Source organism: Leucopleurus acutus, assembly GCF_964270905.1.
Source record: "Leucopleurus acutus genome assembly, chromosome: 17".
NCBI lineage: Eukaryota > Metazoa > Chordata > Mammalia > Artiodactyla > Delphinidae > Leucopleurus > Leucopleurus acutus.
Window position 1 is genome coordinate 15895729 of NC_139159.1, and position 25832 is coordinate 15921560.

General features: G+C 40.7%; 1 protein-coding gene across 8 annotated transcripts in view; it reads right to left on the reverse strand.

The window, feature by feature from the left end:
- The window catches only part of EYA1 (EYA transcriptional coactivator and phosphatase 1), a gene marked incomplete at both ends in the record, with an annotated part of 313784 nt that overhangs the window by 14360 nt on the left and 273592 nt on the right, over window positions 1-25832 (reverse strand). For all 8 annotated transcript variants that reach the window (XM_082859020.1, XM_082859019.1, XM_082859015.1 and 5 more), the window contains 4 exons: window positions 2340-2461; window positions 2578-2692; window positions 3626-3786; window positions 3897-3955. In XM_082859020.1, the coding sequence (XP_082715146.1) occupies window positions 2340-2461; window positions 2578-2692; window positions 3626-3786; window positions 3897-3955 (457 nt within the window). The remainder of the gene's footprint in view (window positions 1-2339; window positions 2462-2577; window positions 2693-3625; window positions 3787-3896; window positions 3956-25832) is intronic.

Below are 25832 nucleotides of genomic sequence, written 5' to 3' on the forward strand. Positions count from 1 at the left end.
TGGCCTACGAGGAAAATTCCTGGGTGGTTTTCTGCATTGATCCCCAAATTAGATCTCATTTGATGGCAAAACTAGCAGCAACTTACAGGAGTTTCAATCCCTACTTTTTTATTAGAAATATCATGGAAAAGTGATTCTACCTATGGTTTTGAGATCGTTTCTACCACCGTACAGTTTTTAAATCAAATTTTTATTCTAGACTGAAAACAATTGAAGTCCAATATGGCAAACAAAATGCCCATTAAAAAATACTTTCTTGATTGTTATTGTAACTTCCTATTATCCTCGCATTTTCAAATTATTTGGGATTAAAGTTCAATGTGCATGACGTGTAATACGCTAATTGTTCTTTTCTTCTGGGAAGTTAAGTGCTATCCCTTCTGTATTATATGCTCATTTGGAATATGTTCTTTCTTTCATGTGCTGATAAACCTTTCCCTTGGATCCTTGTTTACAAAACACAACGATTCCTCTTTACTGATACAGATAGAATAAAGACCTGAGTTCGTGGAAACTGATTGCTATTTTATATGACAACATATAAAAATTCAAGTTCTACTGGGCTACTAGGAGTTCTATTTGGTATACTCCTTTCGTTTTATAAGTATTTTCCAGTATTCTCTCCTTGGCCCTTCTCAGGAGGCATCAGTCATTCTCAAACTCCAACTATTTCCAACTTGACAGGGCTATCTGAATATCCCATAGGTTTTTCAAACTCACATTGGTAAGATCAAACCCTTATTATCTTTGCCATCAAACCTGATTTCCCCATCAGCTAACAGTGTCACTGCTGACCCAGTTGCCTAAAAGAAACCTCTGTGTCAGCCTTCTTCTGAATAAACAACCATTTATTCACCCATTTCATTCAACACTGATTGAGTACCTACCATGTGCTGGGCCCTGTAGCCACCATGATGAGTGAGATGGACAGACTCAGTTATCAAGGAGACTATGAACAAATAACTGAACAAGCAACTTTTTAGTGACAATTTAGTAAGTTCTTTGAAGGAGAAGTGCAAGCCAAATAGATAGGGGTTCTGTTTTGCACCTTTTTCTTTAGCCAGAAACAACCTTCTTTCCACCTACCAGGATACTCATCCTCCTTTCCTAGGACTCACATAACATTCATCTCATTAGGGCAACATACGAGGCCACTTACGATAAGACCCAAGTCTACCTTTCCAGCATCAGCCTCCCATGGGCATTGCATATTAGTCACCCCGGACGACTCACAAATCCCTCAGCAGGGGACACATTTTAATCCCTCTGTCACTTTGTTCTCACTAGCCATCTGCCTAGTAAACTCTTATTTACCCTTCTCTACCCAGCTCAAATGTCATATCTTCCCTTTACTCTTAACTGACACGTGCCCTCTGCTGCCTCCTGGGTGGGAGTGAATGCTCTCCCATTGAAGTGCACATTTGGGCACTTAGTGGTAGGACCCCTTAGGCTGTGGAAGGGAGTCTGCTGGACCTTGGAATCAGAGAGATCTACTTTGACCTTAACTTTACTAGCTGTTAACTTGAACAATTAAGTCTCTGAGCTTTAGTTTTCTCAGCTGAGAAATGGAAAGGCTTCAAAGACTGACTTTAATATGTAAAATGTTTAGTACAATTCTGAGCATCTAGTAGATACTTGATAAATGCTTATTTACATACTACTTTGTCATATTATAGTTATTCTGATGTCTGCTTCCCCTGCTAGAGATCATGAACTCCCTAAGGAAAGAGCCATGTCTTCTTTTTATCCCTACTTCTGTTTTGTCTTGGTTTATATCTTAACTAAATTTCCCATTAGTCTCCTTTCCCAACTACATTTCCTTCTTGCAAGAATTTAATTTTTTTGATCCCCATAACAAAAATGGGAACTCAATCATTTATACATGTTGCAAAATAAGGTGAAAAAAATAGTTCCAGTAATAATAATTTATTATTAGAGTTGTTTAATTAAAGCTGCTATTAGTTATTTAATTTCTACTTTGTGTATTTCTATACAACTACTTGTTTAAGCTTGTAAAATATTTTCATTGATGTTGCCTAAGAGAATAAAAATAAGATAATAATCTAGAAGTGATGCTAAGTTGCCTATAGCTAAAACGCATAGGTTTTAATGTTCGCCAGTAAAGTAAAATTTTCTGAGTTCAACTACATGGACTGTGCTTTATATTTCTCTTGATATCTAAAGCCAATTTTGACAATAAAATGGGTTAAATCATTCTTCTAGTTTTCTGATATTTAGCATTCTGAAAAAAGTAGTCCTGTTTATTGTCTTTCATTTTTACTAGCCTGAAAGCAAAGGGTTGACTGTTAAATAAATTAATTAATTAAAAAGCAGCTTACCAATTTTAGTTGCACTGTAAATATTTTCTATGGGAAATACAATTCCTAATCCATACAGCAGGACTTTCGCCAATGCTGGGATAAGCTGAGTAGTTGTTACTAAAATATTAACACAGTTCGTCCTGTGAGAATACAAAGAAAAAAAAAAGACAGTTGAAAATTAAATCTCCAAAATGAACAAGCACAGCTCGTTTTCAGGCAAAGGCACTTTGTATGAAGTGACCTGGGGAGAACTTACCGGGAGTGAATGAGTGTGAGAGCTTTCAGGGCCAGTGTCAACCAGGAGTCTGTCAGGGCTTCAATCTCGGCCCTCAGCTGCAACCAGGCTTCCCTCTTAGCTGGACCAAGCAGACCTGTGGATTTAAAAGCACAGGAACTACTTCCTCACTAACGTGTCTCGTCAACTTTATAAACAGTAAACACTTAAAACTACTCGAATACTACCCTCAAGCTTTATAATATACTAAACAATTTTTCACGTTATCATTCATTTGACAAATATATAGCACTGTGGGGAACATATATTGGTTTTGCACTCCTAGCGTCCTTCTTCTGGCTACAGACGTCATCTCTTCTTTTGGGGGAGCCTACTCTCCCCCAGTCCCCAACCATGAAGATTGAGCAGAGCAGACCCTACCCTCTGGCTCCCAGAATAGCCATATGTCCTCAGCTTGGCCAGTGAAAGGCTGTTTTGGAACTTTCGCTCAATCTATTGGGAAAGACACTTTCCACCCCATGGAGGTGCTAGACTGGTAGCATATAAGCCTGGGTCTACTGGTAGGCACATTTGCCACCTTTCGGGAGGCGGTAATTTTCCAAAGGAAATTACAGGCCAAAGATTACTGATTGCATCATCTGAGCATCTGGATTTAGCCATGCCAGAAACCAACACCACCTAAACTTTTCATTAGGTCAATATGTTCCTTTTCATACCAAAGCCATTTTGAACCACAGTCAAAAGATCCAAGCTAATGCAAACATCTACCCGGTAGAAGGAGCTTTATGATTTGTCTTAAGTCCTTTAGGCAGGAGGTCAAGAAACTTACTCCAGGTCACACCACTACTAAGGAATGGAGCGAGGACTAGACTAGCCTGGCCAGGGCAGCTGGCTCTAGTCTGTTACTTCTGTCACTCAGTCACAGCAGAATAATCACTGGTTAGATGAAACAGCTCTCAAAAAAAGCTATTCTATCCAAAAAAGTGTGATGTAAAAGTGTGTGGTACTTTGAGCATCTTATCAAGACTATCTTAACTAACCCAGTAACCTACTGGTGATAGTCACTTGCCTCCGACATTATTTTTGTAGGTATTGTAGATCTCTTTTACTCGTCTGTAACGGAAGGCCAACTTTCTCATCCAGTCTACGCCGCCACGCACACCGGTTGCCAAGCATAAATTAGCGCTGGTTGCCGCAGCAGGAAAGCCATCTGTTCCAAAGTTATATGTGCTATTTAGATGCAAGAAAAGCCCAAAGTTAACCAAACAGAAAGTTCATCTTAATAAGCTGAGCAATTAAGCTATAACATGGAGCCCATCACTTCCCATTCATGGGCTCACCTTAGGTCTTGTCCATTGTCATCCGAAGAGACATCATCTATATGAACTTGGTCACATTCCTAAAATGCAATGAAAATGATACATGTTAATTTTCAAAAAGCATCTACATTTATCTACATTTTTTGGAGGGGGGAAAATCCACACAAGCCTGTTTAAAAAAAAAAAATGCCCAAACACTCTAATTGGAGTGTTTTCCAACCACGGCAATCAGTAGGTGGCAGTCTAGTTAAATTGACATTTTTACCTACTTCGGGTCTTTTTACAATATAAGAAACCAGCAATGTCATTAAGGACTACTGTTATTCAGGTTCAGAAAACACATTTTTGTGTTTAGAAAGGAAAGTGATTGATTGAAAACAATTAGCATATGTGTTTCATAAACCTCAGGTACCTGAAGACATCGTGCTGCTCCGAGCTGATTCAGTCAATGCCGAAGCGTAACTGAAACCAGACATTTCGGTAAATCTAACATGCTAGAAAAATTAAACCTGATGCTAACTGCCAATGAAATTATGACCTCTGATTGCTGTCGAGCCACACACCAACACAGCCTGAGGCCAGCGTGTGGAGGAGCCCAGACTAGAAAATCTGTTACTGGTTTGCCATTGATTTGAGAGATGCAAGTTTTATTCTGTGTGTGTCTGTGTGTGTGTGTGTGTGTGTGTGTGTGCGCGCGCGCGCGCGCGCGTGTGTGTGTAGGAAAAAAGCATGGGAGACTTCACAACCTAAATAAAAATAATCAAACCACGAGGTGTTTTTTTTACTGTTTTTAAAACTTTTTAACTTTTTTTTACCTGTTTCACTATTATTACATATTCATTTTAAATATCGGATTGATGAGTTGATTATAGAATAATACGAGTTGAACAGACCTGATTTTAAAATCCCAATCCATATGTAAAGTGTTTAGAATAGGAAGTGTAACTGTGGGTTAAAGCTCAGTTGGACGGGTTCACGTTGATACACCTGCTCACATATAAGCACGCCCACATCTTACTGCTGTGTCCCCAGCCCCCAGCATCATTGTGGGAAGAGCAGACACTCAGTAAACGTTTGTTGAACAAACGAAGGCAAACTAATTTGGAGACAGACACGGTCCCTAGTCCAGAAACGAGTAACACACACTTGGCATGCTTTAATGTTTTCAGTTATGATTCTCCTCTTGGCAGTCAGCCTCCTGGTACCCCAGAGGCCGTTCTGACACTTATTTCCATTAAAAGTTTTAGTTAAAAAAAATTTTAAAAGAAATTTTCAGGCGTGCATCCTGTATTTTAAAAATGTTCTTCAGACTAAAGCTCTGGTTATCTTTCCTATAGAGTTAATTTTATAGAATCTAGCCTATCTGTCCCTCTAATGCTTCACATCCAATGTATAACAAGATGACACAGGTAAGCACCACAGGAATAGAAGGTGTATTTTTATGTTGCTGGTTCCTTCTGAACAAATTCTTTTCTCTCCATGGATTTGTGAGGAAAGGAGCAGGAGATAGAAGTGGAAAGAAACTCAAACCAGCTGTTGCTTAACAGAATTAAAATCCTGACCCCCCCAACCTCTTCTTTCTAAAGCATCTATTTTCCAGGCAACCCTCTCCCAGCAAGCAGCCAGTTCCAAGGAGGAAAGGACTTTGACCTTGTAACCCTCCCCTGCTCTCCCAGGTCCGTAACCCCAGATAAGAAAAAAAAAAGAATAAAAGTCTAGGAGGCCTCACAGGCAGGACTGTGAATTTAACATTTAAAAAAACAGGTCATTCCTGCAAAACATGTTTGGAAACTTCTCAGAGTTATTCATTATACATAATTCGGAGGGTGAAAGATGAATGATAGTTGTGTTTTTTCAACAACGTACTTATTCTGGGTTTAAAGAATTACTAAATCATGACTTTCTGCTATCTAGCCATTTATCTAGCCAGAAATACAAAAATTACGCTGTTGGTAAACTACTCTTTTAGGGTGCATGTAGTTACAAGACAAACAAATGCAGAAAAGTGTACTCCCCGCAAACAAACAAAAACCCCTAAAGCCTTAGCGCCGCAGTGGAGGATTTTTCTCTCTTGGGAGAGAGAACGGAGAGGAGGAGGAAGTTGAGAAATTAGAAGAGGAAAAGATATGTTAAAGCGAATTTAATTCAAGGAATCAACGGTGACCTAAAGTTACTTGGTTAACTCTAGGGGTGGGAGGAATTCTTTGCAAAAACGGTGTTAAGAGGCTTTTCTTAAGCTAATGCTCTTGAAAATCTCCATTACTAACAGAGCAGCCGTTATCTTCTAATGACTGTTGATGACTCTACCGTGGCTATTGTCCATCCACATCCTGTATTTGTTTTCTCCTGCCAGCTTTCCTTAAGACTTTTTGTTCCCAGGCTGAGGCCCTCATTTGAAGTATTGTTCAGTATCTTGGTTTGCGCTAAGTGTCAACAGCTTCCAGCTTTTTTAACTGCAGATAACCAAACTCACTTCACGGTGATTTGATTAAAGCAAAGTTTGGCATGGTGGCAACAAGGAAATCCCGCTCGTTAGCTGGAGAATTTTTGTAGAACAATTTTAATCAAAATAGATTTAAAAAATCAAGAGCATTTTTTAAAAGAGCCTGGTTAGCACTTTTAGGAATTAAAACATCGTTAAAATGTCTATGTAAAATGTGTTTTTGGAATGGGTGCTCATTTTACTTAACAATAGACAAGTACTATGTTGCACAGACTTGGAATTGATAAGTTACATATTAAAGATGCATCCCCGCTGAGTCTCTGTACGAGTTTACAAATAATGGTATAAATGTCTTGGGAAGCAAGCTATGTATTTAAAAAAAATTTTAATGAGAAACTATAATATTACTTTTGATGCTTACCTATGAAAAACGTGAATTCCTTAAAGAATGGAGAGCATTAAGATACTGAAAGATCATTTCATTTCCCAGCAGAGCCCTGTTACGTGTGAACTTGTGCTAAGTGTCTTCACCCTCAAATTAGAAACTGCAGTTCCCTACATTCTGATATCCTGCAGTTGTCTCCTCTGTGGGGATGAGGCTCCCCTTCTCCCACTTTTCAGAAGCCATCTAGCTTTTTGTTTGTCTTCCTAAGAGCCTAATTTGAGGTTTTCATTTTTGCTTTCCAAATTTGGTTGCTTTTAGTTTCCAAATTCATCATAAACCGAGACAATTCGGTAACTGACGGAGGGAGCAGAGGGGGCTCTGCACCCACTGAAACAACAACAGCAACAAAGTTTAAATCCCCCACTGGTAGACACAGAAGACAATAATGGAAGCTTTCTGTATTTTCACGTGCCAAAATATATCCCTACAAGCCCTAATTTAATGCTTAATACGCAGAGTGCAGATATATAGAATTCCACAAGAAAATACGTTTTTATTCCCAAAAGACTGAATGTGCTGAAAATGTACTTTTGAAATAAACTTCCAAAAAGTATGTGATAGGATTTTAAGGAGTATGTCATTACCGAATCCAAGTCTTGGGGTGGCATCCACATGGGGGGCTCCCACTGCCAGCTCAGCCAATTTAGCATATTTCACGCATTAATCAGTCCTACTGAGACTTGAGACGCCTAAGGGACCCCTAGCATATATGGGTGTCAGGCTTGGGGTCTCACTTGGGGACACAGAGTAGTGATTTTCTGGACTCCTGGCAGACTTTGCACTCAATACCCATCCAAGCAGGCTAATGGATGCCTTAGATTTAAAAGGTGATCATTTATTTATTCATGTGTCTGATTATTTATTAAGGGGTGACTGTTCTGGGTACTGTTCTAGATGCTAAGGATGCACCACTTAACACAAAAATCCTTACCATCTTGGAACTAACATTCTAGTTGGGAGAGACACCCGAACAAGAAAATATGCAAAATGTACAATCAGACAGTAATAAGTGCTAAGGAGAAAAAATACAGCAGGCGAGGGGAATATGCAAGGCTGTGGTGGTATCTGGGGAAAGAGCTTTGCAGGCCAAGGAAAGAGCACGTTCAAAGGCCCTGAGGCAGGAGGGGAAGAGTTACATGGGCCAGCAGGTGACAAGCGAGGAGCTGGCTCTGCCTTGGAAGTAGCATCAAGTTATCAGTCCCTGCCCTCAAGGCACCTACAGTTTAGCAGGAGGGCCAGAAGTTAATTTAACCAGCTACACATGTGCTAAGTTAATTACACTTGTGATAAATGCTGCAGAACCTCCCTGGAATCCAAAGGACTATCCTCTTGGAGAAAAGGGAACCCTCCTGCACTGTTGGTGGGAATGTTAAGTTGGTACAGCCACTATGGAGAACAGTATGGAGGTTCCTCAGAAAACTAAAAATAGAACACCATATGATCCAGCAATCCCACTCCTGGGAATATACCTGGACAATACTATAATTCAAAAAGATACATGCGCCCCTATGTTCATAGCAGCACTGTTCACAATAGCCAAAACATGGAAACAACCTAAATGTCCATCGACAGATGAATGGATAAGGAAGGTGTGGTACCTATATACAATGGAATGCTACTCAGCCATAAAAAAGAATGGAATAATGCCATTTGCAGCAACATGAATGCAACTAGAGATTATCATACTAAATGAAGTCAGAAAGAGAAGGGCAAATATATGATATCACTCATATGTGGAACCTAAAATATGGCACAAATGGACCTATCTACAAATGAACAGAGGCAGACTCATAGACATGGAGAACAGACTTGTGGTTGCCCGGGGTTGGGGGAGGGGGAGGGGGAGGGAGAGGGCTGGATTGGGAGTTTGGGTTGGTAGATACAAACTTACGTTTGGAATGGATAGACAACAAGGTCCTAATGTATAGCACAGGGAACTATATTGAATATCCTGTGATCAAACATAATGGAAAAGAGTATAAAAAAAGAATGTATAGATGTACACGTTTCCCAAAAAATAAATAAATAAAAACAAGGGACTATCCTCTTGCTGAATGGTGGAATTCTGTTTAGTCCAAGAGGGTTGCAGAGCTCTGAAAAACTGAAATTATAGTTTGCTAGATCAGAGAGGGACAGCCTGGCCCACTGTTAATTCTGGTTGCTTTTGTGATTAAAGTAATCAAATACAGACATACATGGTGGACAGCTAGAGGTGGTTCACAATCGCTGAAGCTGCGGTAACAGAAACAAAACATAGCTTTTTGATCCCAGACTGTCAACGCCGGTCCTCTACTTTTGAATGGCTGTGGGGTGGAGTAAGGGAAGGTGGCACTTTTGGGGCAAGCCATCCTTCTCTCTAGGAAATACCCTAGACTTAGAGATGCAAAGGGACTCTGTACAGTGAGCCGGTCCCAGAGGTGAGAGGGAAGGGTCTTGGACATAGTTTCTTTTGCCCCCCAAATCATAGACGTGAGAATTAATGTGGGACTGGAAAGGGATCAAGAGGTGGGCAAAGAGTTATTTGTTGTTCATGGCTTTCCAAAGGCATGTCAAAATCAGTATTTTTGCGTAAAGGCTCTGTGTCACGTCAGTCCTAAAGGAATATATAATTAACATTTTTAGTTAACCAGTTTTCACATATACCCACACCTCACAAAGAGATTCCAAGGAAGAGTCAGGCCAGTGCTGGGCACAGCTGTGATTAACCTTCACTAGGAAAATTTCACAATACCGAATTAGATATTGCTAACGCATTTGGCCCACTGTTGCCATCCTGAGCTCAGTCCCTCCCTTTTCAGAAGTCCTACAGCACCAGGGATGCACCATCCGTTGACATTCGGTTACCAAAGTGTCCCGTGTTGACACTTCGTGTCCCGCAAAGAGCGTATTCCTCCTTCCCTCAAAGTGACGGCGAGCGACTCTGAGTCGTTTCTTATACTTCCGTGGAGTTCCTGCAGCGGCAGGCCCACGGTTTCTCTTATACAGACTCCTATTTCTTGTTGAGTTGAATTACTGTTATTTGTGTAGAACACAAAATAGTATTTAATGTTATAACCCATTTTATAGATGCAAATAAATGAAGATTCAGAAAAGTTAAATAACCTAAGTGCTGAGACACTTATACAGGTCTTTGACCCCCATTCACTGTTTCTTCCCGGGATCCCTGGATTTCACACAGTGTAGACAGGTGGCCACGACCTGGGCCACTGGCACCTCGCCCGTTGTTTCACGTTTAGGGGACCCCTGCTCCAGGATGCATCCTCCCCTTCGTCTGCCCCACACCCACCTGGGTCCAGAGTTTGTCACCACAGCCCCTCTCCCAGCCCGGAGCTCGGCATGTGAGTCCTCCATTCTCCAGTTCAAGCCCCGCCCCTTCATCTCTCCACCATGCCTCCAAATGGCACTCCAGAGAGAAACTTCTGGAAGGAGAGCCATCATGGGAACTGGGGTGGAGGGGACAGGGCACAATGGTAGGCAGTGAGAGCGTAGGTGTTAGTGTGACTTTGACACATGTCCTCATAGGAACCTTGAAGCCAGGAACAAGGATTTTGGCCACAGTCACGGCAGAGTTGAATGAGGGCAGTTGGCAACGATCAGGGAGGCGTGAGATTGAGCCTACAGGTGCTGGCCTACAGGCTCTGTTCTACCTGAGAGCCTCCTAGGAGCATCCTTTAGATAAACACCACAAACCAAATGACCAAAGTTTACCCTCGCCTGGCTTCCCTTTATGTTCCATGGCTTGTGCTTCACAGAGCGGTAAAATAAATAAAATTAGCAAGCTTCAGCTACTCCCGGCCCTCAGCTCAGGCATCTCAGCACTCGTGGGGCTGGATTATAAAATGCTCACATGCGTGGCTGGGGAAAACTGCCAACGCATGAAGCAGAACTGAATACCAGGTCTAGACTTAGAGATGCACAGGGACTCTGTGCAGTTAGTGAGCAGGTCCCAGAGGTGAGAGGGAAGGTTGGGAGCGGAAGCAAGCCACGTGGGTACCGTCTCACGGCCAGGCGGCAAAGGCACAGTCTCTCTCAGAACTCTGGTTGCACTGTTATTCTGCCTTTTTGGTCCCTTCTGTCATTATTTTTGGCACTGCGACTCAAGCTGACCTTTTTCTGATCCGTCATCATCTCTGGCCTTCCAGGGCCGGGCCACAGACATGTTCTTTTGGACCAAGCCCCGGGAATAACTCCGATTTTGTACAGGGGCTCATATGCAAAATATTAAGTTATGGCAGAATTTTTCTGCAAATATTTATTCTGCTTTGATACCGTAGTGGTTGGACTTTTCCCCCCAAGCCTTTCACTTGTGCCATAATTATGTAAAAATACACCATACCATTCACATTCATTTAGGAAAATTAATAAAAAGAATTAAGACAGTTACAATGGGTCCTATTATCTGTGCCAAGCACAGTGACGTCATCGCCAGGATGTTGAGGCGTTTATACCCCTGAATCCGACACTAGAAACATAAACTCCAAATAAACCTGCAGGCTTTGAATAAACAGAGACACTTAGAAGACTTTGAGGCAGCCTGCATGTTATGAAAGGGAACAATATAAAATTCTTACAAACACGTCTTTGGAGAAGTTGAGTTACAGAAGCCCTGATTCTGCTGACTGAAGCGGTATTTGCTCCATTTCCCAAATTTACCATGAGAAAACGGACACCTTACTGCGGACTAATTGTATCACTAACTTTCTTTACAAAGTAAAGAAGGAAGGAAGAAAGAGTCACCGGAGAACGAGCTATTTTCATTGTCTACATCAGCGAACCTACTGAGACCCCCTGGAGTTGGTGAAGGCCAAGGAAAGGACGGCTGGGTTCTCTCTCCCCACGTCTGTCATCAAGCAGTTACATCCACTGCTCTGACCTCCCCCCCTCCAACAATACAGATACTTGCTTGATACCTTAGACATCTACAAGTTACTAGGAAGTTTTCCTTTTATTCCTAAACATGAAAATATTTAATTATACAGAGTACAGGAGTATTTCTAGTACTTTAGAGACAACTCATACAAATTGTCTGAAAGGTTTATTTTAACAAGTGATCAGCAGTGCTTGAAAATGTTTAAAAAAAAAAAAAGACACCCCCCCCCCCAACCCTGCACCTGTGGATCTGCCCACACTATCCTCTTTCTCATAGAAAATCTAAATTGTACTGATGGCATTACGGGGTGACCAGTATTTGAGTGACACAGGTTTTAAGGGAGTGATTTCCATGGCGGCTTTTGGAAATAACTCCCGACCGCCTAGATATTTGCATAGCTTTGTTGGAAAAATAAGGTGAAATGGGTCATCCCTAGAGATTTTCTGTTATTCAGAAGTTCTATGTAGGGGGAAGGAGTGGTCAACAAACAAGTTAATTAATGACAAAGATGTGAAGAATCCTGCTTCTAATTCGCTGACAATTAGAGTCAGTGCTTTGAGCTCGGTGGTTAAGAAATTCTGTCTGTACTGTACAGCACAGGGAACTATATTCAGTATCTTGTAATAACCTATAATGGAAAAGAATCTGAAAAAAATATATATGTATAACTGAGTCACTTTGCTATACACCTGAAACTAACGCAACATTGTAAATCAATTATATACTTCAATTAAAAAAAGAAAGAAATTCTGTCTGAGAGTAAATTTGCAGAAACCAGGGTTTTACTTGCATATTTCGCTCTTTTGCTTTATAAAGGAGGCTGTTCGATCAACGTGCTGTGTATTTAGACTTACTGATGGGGAACAATATGCTTGTAGTGTGCTTTCTATAGGTGTGTCCAAACCCTCACTGCACTTTCAAATGGATGCAATGAGAAGCCATAGAACTGCTGCGTCCCTGTGCCCCTCACCATGGACTGGCGGCAAGCCTGCAGCGCGGGCCACCTGGAAAGAAGGGTAGCCGGGTTGCAGCCCGGTGACTCTGGCGCTCAGCGGCAGGACCTGTCATGCCTGTCTGGGGTGCACCTTGTGACCTGCCGATTGCCTGTGCTACCCCACTACAATGCTTCCTTGCAAAAGAAAAGGGTGCAGATTACCCAGGGCTAAGGCACGGGAGATGAGGAACAAAGGGAGTTTTTGAAATCATTCTGTTTGACAGTTTGGGAAACACCAAGTTAAGGAATTAAAATAGAGCTGGACAAATTTATCTTCACATTCCCACTTTAAACTCGGCACAGCGTCAGTGCCAACGCGCATTTTAAGTCAATGTTTAAATATCCCTATCTGTTTTGATAGGAATAGGATGACACAACTATAGAAGCCAGTAGGAATAAATAAAATAAAAACAGAATTTTGAATCTCAGAAACCGATAAGAGGAATTTTAACATCTATTTTTAAGATCTGGTAGTAAGATGCAACTTGTGGAGACAACGTGCTGTTTTTAATTATTGTTTCTTACTTAGAAAAACAGTATTTTAATATATTTAATGTTACCATACCCTGTAGGGATTATATAAACGAGAGAGATATTTTACTAGAATCATGTTTACTTTAGCTAGGAGACCTAGGTACCTGGATTCAAAACCCAAGATTTGAATTACAGCAGTTTCAACAAAGGCAAGATATTAACTATTTCAATCTCATTCTGTTTAGATGAATATTCATAAAACATTTAGAGAATAAAATCTTTACTGAAAGTACCTGGAGATGGCATATTAAGGCAAAAGATAAAGTGCTTAAGCTACGTTTTCGTATATGTACGAAGTTATACTAAATAGTTAAGATCAGTAAATAAAAATTACAGGACTCTCAAGCTTCTTATTAACAATAATTAAAGAAAAGATGAGAGCGTGATTTTAAATTTGTAATATTTTCTTATAATATTAATTCCTTTAAAAATGTGCTCATTAAAAGTAAGATGTCATGACAATACCACTGCAGTACGCTGCTCGAAGAATCCCAAAGGAATTACATGAAGCTGGTTCCTTCTTAGAGAGTGGTACAGTGTTAATAAATATGTCAGTTTCACTCTGCTTGGAGTTCCTTCTTTCTAACCATGAATACCTTCTTTACCTCATGGTTATATTAAATATATTTGTCTTTATTTACACCCTCCACCTTAGGGTGAGGAAAAGAAAGGCTTACTAATGAAAGCCAGAAAGAATTGAAAATGAGCTTTTAAAATAAAATGGGCTTATTTAAAATCGTTCAACACTGTATCTCTAAAAGTAGTGGATTCATTTAATTGATAATTATGGCATATTATTACATTTGATCAAATGATATCAACACATAACTTTCTTTACTTTTTAAAAAATATACAATGAATAAAAAAATAAAGTGAATAAAAAGCACAGAGTGAATGAAAAGGTATACAGTGAATGCCTAATATCTAATGCTGCAAGATCCATCTTTTTTTGTTTAAGTTATGTTTTGTGCAACAGCACAAACTATATTTCAGTGCATTCTATACCCCTACCACGTGATACTATACATAAAAAGCTTTGGCCCAAACACACAGCTCCATTTATCATTCAGCTAATACAAAAAGATATGGCATTTTACACATTTGCAGAGAAATCAGTGAAAATGTTTTATACCTTCAAATACAAAAATAGGGCAGTGCATCAGTGTTTGATATGTCAAATTGTATTATACAGCTTTTCATTAAAAGATCATACATGTTTTTAATTATATCATGTAACTTAAAATCAAGTAGTAAGATAAAGGACTACAGGCTGACAAGGTACAAAATAATAATTCAGAGTCTTAAAAAAAAGGACAACTCAGCACATATCTAATATAAATGTCATTCTTTGGAATGTCAGGACTACTCTTAAGAATAAGACATTGATTTACTGCTGAACTGATTTCTCCGTTTTCAGTGGGTTTGCCCATCATTTTGCAAACATAATTTGTCATTGGCCACAGTGTTCTTTGTAATTCCTGTTGCCTTTCTTTTAGATCTATTATTCCTGCTGAGAGTATCTACCAAAGAAGAATTTTTCACAGTGACACCAGCTCTAGTCTTGCTGTGAATAACCATATTCTCATAAAAATCATTCTTTTTATTGCAAACTTGCTGCTAGAAGCATGGAAACATACCCAAACCAGGAAACCTTTTATACTTTTCTGTAATCACTTTCTTTTAACCTTCACTGCCATTTGAAGAAAATTAATCACATACTGATATATTCACAAAGCATTTAACTAGACGTTTTCATTTACATGGACTATTTCTGTTTTGATCACACATAAACCAATGAACTAAAGCTGTAATAATTAAACAGGTCATATTATAAGAGAGCTCTTTTTTTCTGAAATAATTTTTCACTCTAAAATTCAATATTTGCGACAAACAGAAGTTCCAGTTTATTACCGTTCATGTCTATCGGTTCCTCTTTATTGAACTGCAAACCATATGTCAGGACAATTTTTAAGGACATATTTCAATGTAATTGATTTTTTAAGTGACTCTTTTTTTGCAGGGGTGAGGAGTAAAATTTGAATCTTTAAAAGAGATCAATTTATTAATTTTAGTTAACTTTTATCATATAGCCAGATGACTTTATAATGGTAAAAAAGAATCAGTTTTGTATAAAAGAATGTGTAGCTCGGAATAACATCCTTAGTTCATCAGTGAATAAAAATTCTCCAGGCTGATTTCCTCTGTCGTATAATTACTGCTGACTCCAGAGAGAAAAGTAGGCAGAAACGGACATAGGCACTTAAAAAAAAAAAAGTTTGCCCATGAGCTTCAGGAAGGTTCCATCATCACCTTCCCTCACTGTCAGCCCCTCATGGGGGGAGTGAGGACCTCAGAGGAGGCCACTTTCTTACTCAAAAAGTTCTCTCCTCTCTTCCAAGTATCAGTGGGTCTGAAATTCCACCCGTGGAAATCATCCCTTTTCAATCTTCTTTTATAAGACAAAGACTTCTGGTAAGGGTAAATGACTTAAGCTCCATTACTTTGGTGTGAACTGTCCTATCTGGTAAGTTTCCTCCAGCATGGGGGCTCTGGTGTGCCCCAAACCAATGGGTGTCAGTAGGGGAGGGGGGAGGGGCAAGTGCCTGAAAACTAAGGAAAAATCCTGTTCATCCTCATAGTCTCACTCCCTACAAAACCACCCCTTTTCCCATGAATTATATAGTTCAAGCCACAAAGACTATGTTTTGGTTGTTTATATATTATTCAGGAAAACAGTATATTATATACCATTAATATAGCATTAATATGATCTGTGTTACCTCTGGAAAAAATATCTTTAGAAAATATATAGGACACACATTCTGTATTCTTTCATTCATTTTGTCATGTATTCAACTATTTATATACCAGGCACCAAGCACACGAAGATAAACGAGATGCAGAAAATGCCAGTAAGCCTTTATAAACATGGGGAGGGGCTGGAGAGAGAGGGTATAAGTGAGTGTCACTATGATTTTTCTCTCAGAGAAGGAACTCGAATTCTCACAAAGCTACAAGAATGGAACGTGGGATTCATCATGCTTCTCGCCCTTCTCCTTTCAACCCAGCCTGTGCATTAATCACCTTCAGATATAGTTTTCTCAAAGAAGGTTTTGCTCTCCCGGGAAATACGGTGGGAGAGCTGGTGGAAATCCTCCAGTTAATCCATTATGGAGGATTAGCTTCTTGGGGGCAGGTAATACATTTCACTTCTGTTTCTGTCTGTCTCTGCCTTTTAACCAGAAGGTGATCAATAGATGCTTTGGAGAAATTAAATTAGAAATACGTTATATATTCCAATGCGAATGGGCATTCAAGGGCTTCAGTCATGAGACTCAACCCTGCCTATCCGATGCTGTCTGTCTCTCCTTCACAGCCCATCTGGAGGAGGCACACGCTCCTCTCAGGCCAGCCTCAATCAGCCTGGCCTCCACTTCCCTCTTTCGCCACGTAACGGTTGTGTCTATTGCTTGCTGGAATGTCTTCTCTCTCCTTTCTCTCCTGTCAAGGCAAGATTCCTCTGGCAAGCATTTTATTATTATTATTATTTGACCAATAAAATTGATGGATTCTTTTCTTTCTCAACCCTGATGTATGCTCTGGAGCTCACTGTCTGGATAACAGGAGCAACAATCATTAAGAGACACTATGCGTCAGGCACGTATATTGCACGCTACGTCCAATCCTCCCTTAAACTCTATATTTGATGGATAAGGAAATGAAGGCTTACACAGATCTGTGTATCCCACCAGGTAATAAATGCTTTGAAGGAAGAGAGAGCTTTTTATGGGTCTTTTTCTCCCTATTTGTATTCTAAGTAGAACCTTATTCCTGCCTGTTCCTTTTCTGTGTGGACCAAGCACATGGACGATACTGAAGGAAACCTTCCAGATTACCTGGCTGCCAGAATTTAATATGAAAAAATGGGGCGACCCAACCAGCAATTAGTTGCTAACATTACTGCATTTTGTCATTGCGGTGTTAAAAATTCAGTAGTTTTATGAAAATAAATTTAGTATTTTATCTGATTACAAATGATACATATTTATGTAGAGAACGCATGCAAAACACACAAATATATAAAACAAATAAACTTCAATTCCATCCCTCAGAAGGAGCCAGTCTTAAAATTCTTCCATTGTTCTTCCTGGTCCTACTCACTCAATTATCCAGTGTTCTTCACGTTTTTCGTAGAGCTTAAATTTTGGCGCGGGATACACACCGAAAGAGCCGGTAGAACCAGATACACGTTTTGTAGCTACTTCCCCTCCACTCAACAATATGGAATAAACATCTTTTAATATCAATTAATCATCTGTATTATCTTTTAAATTGCTGTATACTATTCCATGTGATGCACGTCTCATATTTCTTTTAACCAAGCGATGGCTGATAGTTTCTAATATTTTCTTAATTCCCTAATATTTAAGTAGGGCAACAACTGTCAATCTTCCTACCAGTTCCATTTTAAGCATCTAAAATAATTAATATTTAATTATTAATTACTCATTAACAATTAATATTTAAGCATTTTTGTGCATAGAACAGTCATCACTTGATAGATGTTGAAGTGAATGACCACGCTGATGAACAAGCTTAGACAGATTCATGACATTCATTTATCTCTTTAGGCTACATTATACTTTTCCTTACGTGATATTTTTAATCACTCAAATCTCTGAGCCTTGTTCACTATATACCTTCTGCTTAGAACATTCTTCTCTAAAGCCCACCCCACACAGCTCTGTTTATTCCCGTTAATCCTTTGTGACAGTTTCAACAGTCACCCTCATCTTTCTGAGTACTCCTTACTCTGAGCTTACGTGACTTTAAGCACCTTGAGAACATGACTTTCATCTTGTTTACTATCATCCCTAAAAAGTTTTACAAAATTCATTTGTTTCTTAACTCAAATATAAAGTTTAAAAATTTTCTCCTGGATTTTGGAAAAGCCCTTGTCAATTTCCTTCAGGCCTTGGCCAATTATGGGGTATGACTTCTGCTTACGACCATTTGAACAGGTATGTGACTGAAAGTAGAGTGAATTATTCATTTCTGTCATTTTGAATTCAAGTAATTTTCCTTATATTTTAAAGAAAGTAAAGGTTATAATTACTACTTTAAAAGAGAAAATATTATTTCGCCGCACCTCTACATGTTCTTATTATATACATGCTAAATACTATCTTTCAACTGCTAATGTTCCAAGCTACTTACTTTTTGCTTAGTAGAAACATCTTATCTGCAAGTCCAGGGGGACTGCATTAGTATGTGTTTAAAACAAACAATTCCCACCAATTAAAAGGGATGGTGTCTTGGATCTAAGAGGTCCCTTTAACTTTTTGACAAAACACCAATACTAGAAGATACTTCTTCGGCCATTATTTGCGAAGAGACAAACAAAATCACCAAATACTGTTGATCAGAAACGGCATCCTCTCCGCCTGCCCCGGCACTCTACCTGCCTTACAAAGGAGTCGCGCACAATTAGCAGCAAGAAGAATCCAGGATTGAGAAAGCTTTTACTTAGAAATGCTGTTAGCATACTGGCCTGGCTGAGCCCAGATAGAGGCTCTATTGTAACTGCCCCGAAACGGGAGAAGACTCCAGGGACCACAACTTAAGCACATTTGGGGGAAGTTGAAGTTACAGGCTTTCTCTTGCACTCGTCAATTTTTTTTTTTTAAAAAAGAATTTTTTTCTCTACTAAGCAAACTTCCTATGAAGGTAAGCGAGTAAAATCTCCCAGATTGAAGATTACTGAGCACCTGTCAAAATGAAGAATCTAAGCAGAAAGTCTGTCATAGGTGACACCAACAGGTCAATTTCTCAGGATTTTTAAATAAACTGACAGCCATCGGCCAATTACGTGAAAGCTGCAGTGGCATTTCTATTTGGCAAGAAGGAAAGGCACCCCTGAATACTGAGGCCCAGCGCCATGCACCAGGCATTGGCTGGGGCTCCAGAGAACCCTCTCTCCTAACTGCACTGTACCCCTGGGCCACCTCTGACGCTTGCCGGGGTGGATGGGTGAAGGTCGACCATTAGTTTTAAGCGAGACCTGAACTTGCGTCACTTCCAAAGAAGTGTTCGCTCGTTCCTCAGACCACGCTGCCTCCCAGTGGCTTCATCCACAGAATAAAGCCAGTATTTTATAATAACGATAAATGGAATATAACCTTTAAAACTGTGAATCACTATGTTGTACACCTGAAACTTACATATTATTGTAAGTCAATTATACCTCAATAAAAAATAATCAAAAGAGAGACTATGGTAAAACGAGGAAGATAGTTTCACAGGCAGGTCAATTATCAGTTTGCTAGGTCAATTATCACTTTTGCTTTACATACGTTATTTAAGTTTCTGAACAGGGAATCAACAAACATTTAGATTCTGTGTTTCCAGACAAAAATCTCACAGAGATCCCTGCTCTGAGATAATGTTTATCATTCAATACATTCTTCCTGAGAAATCGTAACCAATTTTATGGGTGATGACTTCAAGCTCAATTCTCTCTTCTGAGCTTCAGACCCGCATACACTGCTGCTTGCTGTAGTTCGCCTGATGTCCAACACACACCTCAAATTCAACATCTCAAAATCGAATTTAGCATCTTCCTTCCAAAGCCAGCTAGTTGTCCTGGGTTTTCTCTCTCTACCTTATTGTTCAGGCCAGAAAGTAAGATTCTTGTTTCCCAGCCCATTACATCAAATCTTTTCTCCCATGCTCTCTAGACGACTTTCTTAAGAGCTCTCCCATCTGCCCCCGTATTCTGTTCCTACAAACGAACCCCGGTGATTCCTAACCTATCTTACTGACACCTCTGACTTCACAATACAATTCATCTCCATAGCAATGCTAAACATTCCTTAGTGATTACCCTTGGCATTCAGTATGACATTCAACTTCCTTAGCAGAGTGTACAAAGCCTCTTATGATCTGGCTTCCGTCTCCCTTTCTGTCTTCTTTATCTCACAACTGCTCTACATGTGCTCTGAGCTTTATATCTACTCAAACTGTTCCTAAATGCCATGCTCTCTCACACCAAACGTTACGTCATGGGGAAGTCATATCTCCTGTCCTCTCTGCCTTGCCACCTCTCTCCCAGGCTGGGTTAGCCACCCTGCCTTTGGACTCTATTAAGATCCTTATGTGTCTCTGTCACTGTGGAGATATACTGTGCTCTGTTTTCTTTTTTTTTTTTTTTTTTTTTTTTTTTAGGTACGCGGGCCTCTCACTGTTGCGGCGCACAGGCTCCAGACGCGCAGGCCCAGCGGCCATGGCTCACGGGCCAGCCGCTCCGAGGCATATGGGATCTTCCCAGACCGGGGCATGAACCCGTGTGCCCTGCATCGGCAGGTGGACGCTCAACCACTGCGCCACCAGGAAGCCCTCTAACTGTTTTCTTGCTTTTCTATCTTCACCCCCCATCGTGGCTCTTTGAGGGCAGTGAATATATTTCATCTCTTCTCCTCAATGCCTAGCATAGTGTCCAGAATGGAGTAAGCATGAGTAAGTGTATAGCACTGTAGCTCTTTTTCTGTGCAGTGTAGATACAGGCAGCTAAAATATTTTTGTCTACTCAACAATAGGAATTTACAAGCACATGTCTGTCTGTCCATTATCTGTCTGACAACCTATCTACCTACCCATCTACCTCCAAACCTTTCCAAGACAGATTTTAGCTTGCTTGGTGACCACTAACAGTAGAGTAAGACGTAGTGAGAAACAAAGCTAACAAATAATCCATTAGAGAAAACACGTTCGTTATTGGGATCTGCTGTATGACAACAGTATGTGACAGCACCAACATGCCACTACTTCCTTTATGTTGTTGCAGAGAAATAGCCAGGTCATGGGACATGGCTAGAGAGGTTTGTGCAATGATATTTGGGATCAGAAACCCCTGTTCCCACCTTAGCTTTACCATCACCTAACCAAGTGGCTTTGGGCAAAAATCGCTTCACTTCAACTGTCCACACACGTACACTGGAGATAAGAAGACTGAGTTCCCAGTGCTGACGGAGAGTCAAAGTCAATGCTCTGTACTGATGTGAGAAGAGTTTCCCTAAAGCCTGCTGCCCTTCTCCCTCCTATATCGCTTTGTACACAGCAAGGCTCTGCTCCACGCTGTAGACACCACCGGCAAGATCCAGGAGCCACCCTTCAAACACAAAGCAGGAAGAAGACAAGGAAAGGACAACTTACTAGCACAATCCATGGCCATGAAGCCAGCATCCTCGTTTTCCATGAAGGGACAGCACAGGGTGAGGGAAGCCAGATACAGTAGCTATTTAACTGCCCAAAGGAAACCTCCCCTCTTGGAACTGGGGGTGGGAGGAGCATGTGAATGAGGAAAGAACAAAAGGAGTACAGTACACTGTGATATGCCTGGAACCATCTGCATTTGCAAACTGAACACCGGCAGAACTTCTGTTGTTTTTCTCGTGTGATTTCTGTTGGAATTCTACACGGGAATTTTGGCGGCAAACCACTTATTATTTCACGCGCTTCATTTCCTAACCACTCCCTAAGTCACCCCCTCTTCTTGCTCCATGGCCCTACTCTCCAGTGTTTTGCATCAAAGATACTCGATAAAGAGTAATAGCAGATTGGACTTCCTTAGTGCCTCCTGTGGGCTAGAGCTAGTTCTATGCACTTAACAGGTATTCGCGTCTTGAGTCTTCACACTGACCCTAGGAGGTGGGTACTATCACCATCCAACTTTACAGATGAGAAATTGAGGCACAGAGGGGTCCCTCAAGAATGAATGAACTTGTGAGTTTAACCTCCAGTACCCCTAGAATTGTAAGATAACACACCACATAAATATAGGGCTTTGAGTCAAGTTGGAATAGTTGAGTCATGATTATTCAACAACTTTCTTATTATAAGAAATGTTAACTATAGAAAAGAAAAAATATAAAGAGAACTTATCGTTTAGCTCATGGTAGCGTTATCCCACTATCCAGAGGTAAATCCCTTTTTTACTGTAGAAATTATTTATTTTTTGTAACATTTTTAATGTGGAGAATCTTTCTATCTTCTTTTGGATGTAGCACCTTTTTAGAAAAACCTTAAATTGGATCTACACTGAATATCATTTTATATCGTACCTCTTGCACGTCCATGGTGTTTTGCCACTAAAGACTTTGAAAATATGACTTAAAAAAGGATAATATCGGGGCTTCCCTGGTGGCGCAGTGGTTGAGAGTCCGCCTGCCGATGCAGGGGACACGGGTTCGTGCCCTGGTCCAGGAAGAGCCCACATGCCGCGGAGCGGCTGGGCCCGTGAGCCATGGCCGCTGAGCCTGTGCATCCGGAGCCTGTGCTGCACGATGGAAGAGGCCACAACAGTGAGAGGCCCGCGTACCGCAAAAAAAAAAAAAAAAAAAAGGATAATATCAAAGTTTAACCTCTTGGACAATTTCAGTTATTTTTAGGATTTGTGATCAGTCATTTACTTTTAGAAAGTTAATGTTTGCAAATTGCAAAAAGAGTAGGGTTCATTGTAGACTATTACTTTCAAACATTTGGAAAAAAATTAAAAAGACATAGGAGAGCCTTCCGTGTAACCAAATCTGGTGTTAGTGCTTAGGCTTCAAGTGGACGAGTCACGGTCCCTGCTCTCAAGGGACTGCCTGGGGGTGGGGTGCAGGTGTAGAAAGAGGTAGACAGAAAATCATAAGATATTACGGGAGGTATTTTTACAGTGAGAACAGCCTCCTCTCCCATTATGGAACCCCAGCTGCCTGCCTGCATCTGTACACCTGCAGAGTCTGCCTGCCTTCTTACTGAAGCCCAACCCTGTACCTGGTGTCCTGAATCCCATCCTCTCCTGCAACCCAAGGACTTCACTCCTTCCGCTGCTCCCTCCCTTTGCCACACCTTGTATCATCTCTACTGGATCATTCCCCCGACCCCCAAACATGTCTAAATATCTTCTGTTTTAACACTAACCCACCACCCCTCCCCCCCACACACACCTTGATCCTATGACCCTCTCCACATCCTACCCATCTCTTTGCATTTCGTCATTGTGGAAACTCTCAATCTTTCCTGTTTTCACGGTGTCAACCCTCATCCTCTTTTCAACCCACTCCCATTGGGCTTACGTCTTCCGCTTCACTGAAACGGCGCTTACCAGGGTCATTACCGCCAACATTCTTGGCAAATCCAACAGCCACTCGACACAGTAGTGCAACCCCCTCATTCCTGAAACACTAGTCCCTAGATTTCTGTGATGCCTTGTACTTTCCCACCTACTTCACTGTCTACTCCTTACCACTCTCTCTTGCAAGTTCTTCTTTCTTGGTCCTGTTTCTAAGTGTTTGATGCCCAGTCTTAAGCTCTCTTCTCAATTTCCTCTTTCCCCTATGAGAAGTTTTGTCTCATGCCTATATGATTCTCAAAACTATATCTTCACATTTGCCTCTCTCCTCTGAGTTCCAAACCTAAATGTACATAATCTCCTGACCTGAATGTTGAATAGGTATTTCAAACTTAATATGCTCCGTGCAAAATATTTGAGGACAACTCTTCCCCCAACCTCGCCACCCCAAAGCACTCTTTGTCATCTCAGATAACGTGACCACCCATCCAGTTGCGCAGGTCAAAACCTAGTGGCCATCCTGGATTCTGCTTTCCTTCTCCTTCCACATCTGACCCATTAGCAGATTGTGCTGGTGCTTCCACCAAATTATACTGTAAATCCTGCAACTTCACACCACGTCCGGAACTGCTACATCCTCAGCCCAAAGCAACCGTCTCCTAACTGGTCTCATTGAGTCCAGTTCCTCATATGATAACCAGTCTATAGTAAACACTAGTCTATCATATTCATGCGTAAAACTCTCCAATGGCTTCCCATTGCAATTAGAAAAATTTCCAACTTCTTTACCACAGTCTATAAGGCCCTTCATGATCTGGACCCTGTCACTTTTCCCCCATTCACTCTGCCCCAACCAAATGAAGCTCTCGTTTATTTCTTGAAGGAGCAAATTGCATTCCTACCTCAGGGCCTTTGCACAGGCCATTCCCCTTCCAGAATGACTTCCTGCTGTTCCAGCTGCTTCCTCCCAACTTCCTGGTTTCTTCACAAATGTCCTCTTTTCAGAGACACCTGTTCCTGAATATTTCAGCTAAAGATGTCCCACTCTCAGCTAAAGATGCCCCATTTCAGCTAAAGAACCCTTATCCCTTAAATTACACTCCGATTTTCTTCCTAGCACTTATCTCTACCTGAAATTATTTTATTTACATAGTGTTTATTTCCTACTTCCCCTCCACGAAGAGGGTAACCTTCACTCAATTATCGCTGCATCCTCAGCATCCAGAATTGTGCCTGGCACTTAATAGTTAATAAATATAGGGCTTCCCTAGTGGCGCAGTGGTTGAGAGTCCACCTGCCGATGCAGGGGACACGGGTTCGTGCCCCGGTCCGGGAAGATCCCACATGTCGCGGAGCGGCTGGGCCCATGAGCCATGGCCGCTGAGCCTGCGCGTCCGGAGCCCGTGCTCCGCAACGGGAGAGGCCCGCGTACCACAAAAAAAAAAAAAAGAGAGAAAGTTAATAAATATATATTGACTATCGAATGAAGGGCAGAAGGTATAAAGAGTTTACGCAATGCTATAAGCATCTCAGTTTTGAAGCACAACAGAGACACAGCATTTCTAACCCCATCATCCAGACTAGCAACATTATAGTGTATTCACCTCCAGTTATTTTTAATATGTCATAGATGCTAAAATCAGAATTATACAGTACAATTTATTCTGTAGACTGCTTATTTTTAAAGTTACATAATGGTAGCTTTTAAAACTGTATTTTCCTCCAGTTTTCTTAATACGCCACACTTTTTAAAAAAATTAATAAACCTTATTTTTTAGAGAAGTATTAGGTTTATAGCAAAACTGACCAGAAAATACAGAGATTATTCATCTACCCCCTGCTCCTACACATGCATACCCTCCCCTCGTATTGACATCTCACACTAGAGCGGTACGTTTCTTACAACCAATAAACGTATATTGACACACCATCACCACCCAAAGTCCATAGTTGACGTTAGGGTTCACTCTTGGTGTAGTACATTCTATGGGTTTGCGCAAATGTCTCATGACATGTAGCCACCATTGTAGTATCACATAGAATAGTTCCACTGCCCTAAAAATCTTCGGTGCTCCAACTAATTCATCCCTCTCATCCCCAACCCCTGGCAGCCAGCTGACCCACAGTTGTGCCTTTCCCAGAATGTCAAATAGTTGGTCTCACAGTATGTAGCCTTTTCAGATAATATGGCATAAATTTTCACATTAAGGCTACACTGTACTGAACAGTCTATTTTTAAAACTTGAAATGGACCATGAATATTTTCCCTATATTTAATAAGCAGTCTGAAAACAATTTTCAATGAGGATGTATCATTTATCACTATTCATCTATTTTAGGATATTTAAAATAGTTCTATATTGTAGTGGTAAACAACACCATGTGGGAGATATAGCATGGGGTTGAGTGGACTTCTAGAAAGCACTGGACCTGAGTCACTTGTCTAAGCCACTCAGCTGTGTGGCCTTAGACAAGTTTTGTTTTAACAACTCTAAGCTTCTCTTGGCTAGTCTATAAAATGGAGATAATAACAGTGCTCTTATCATAGAAATATCAG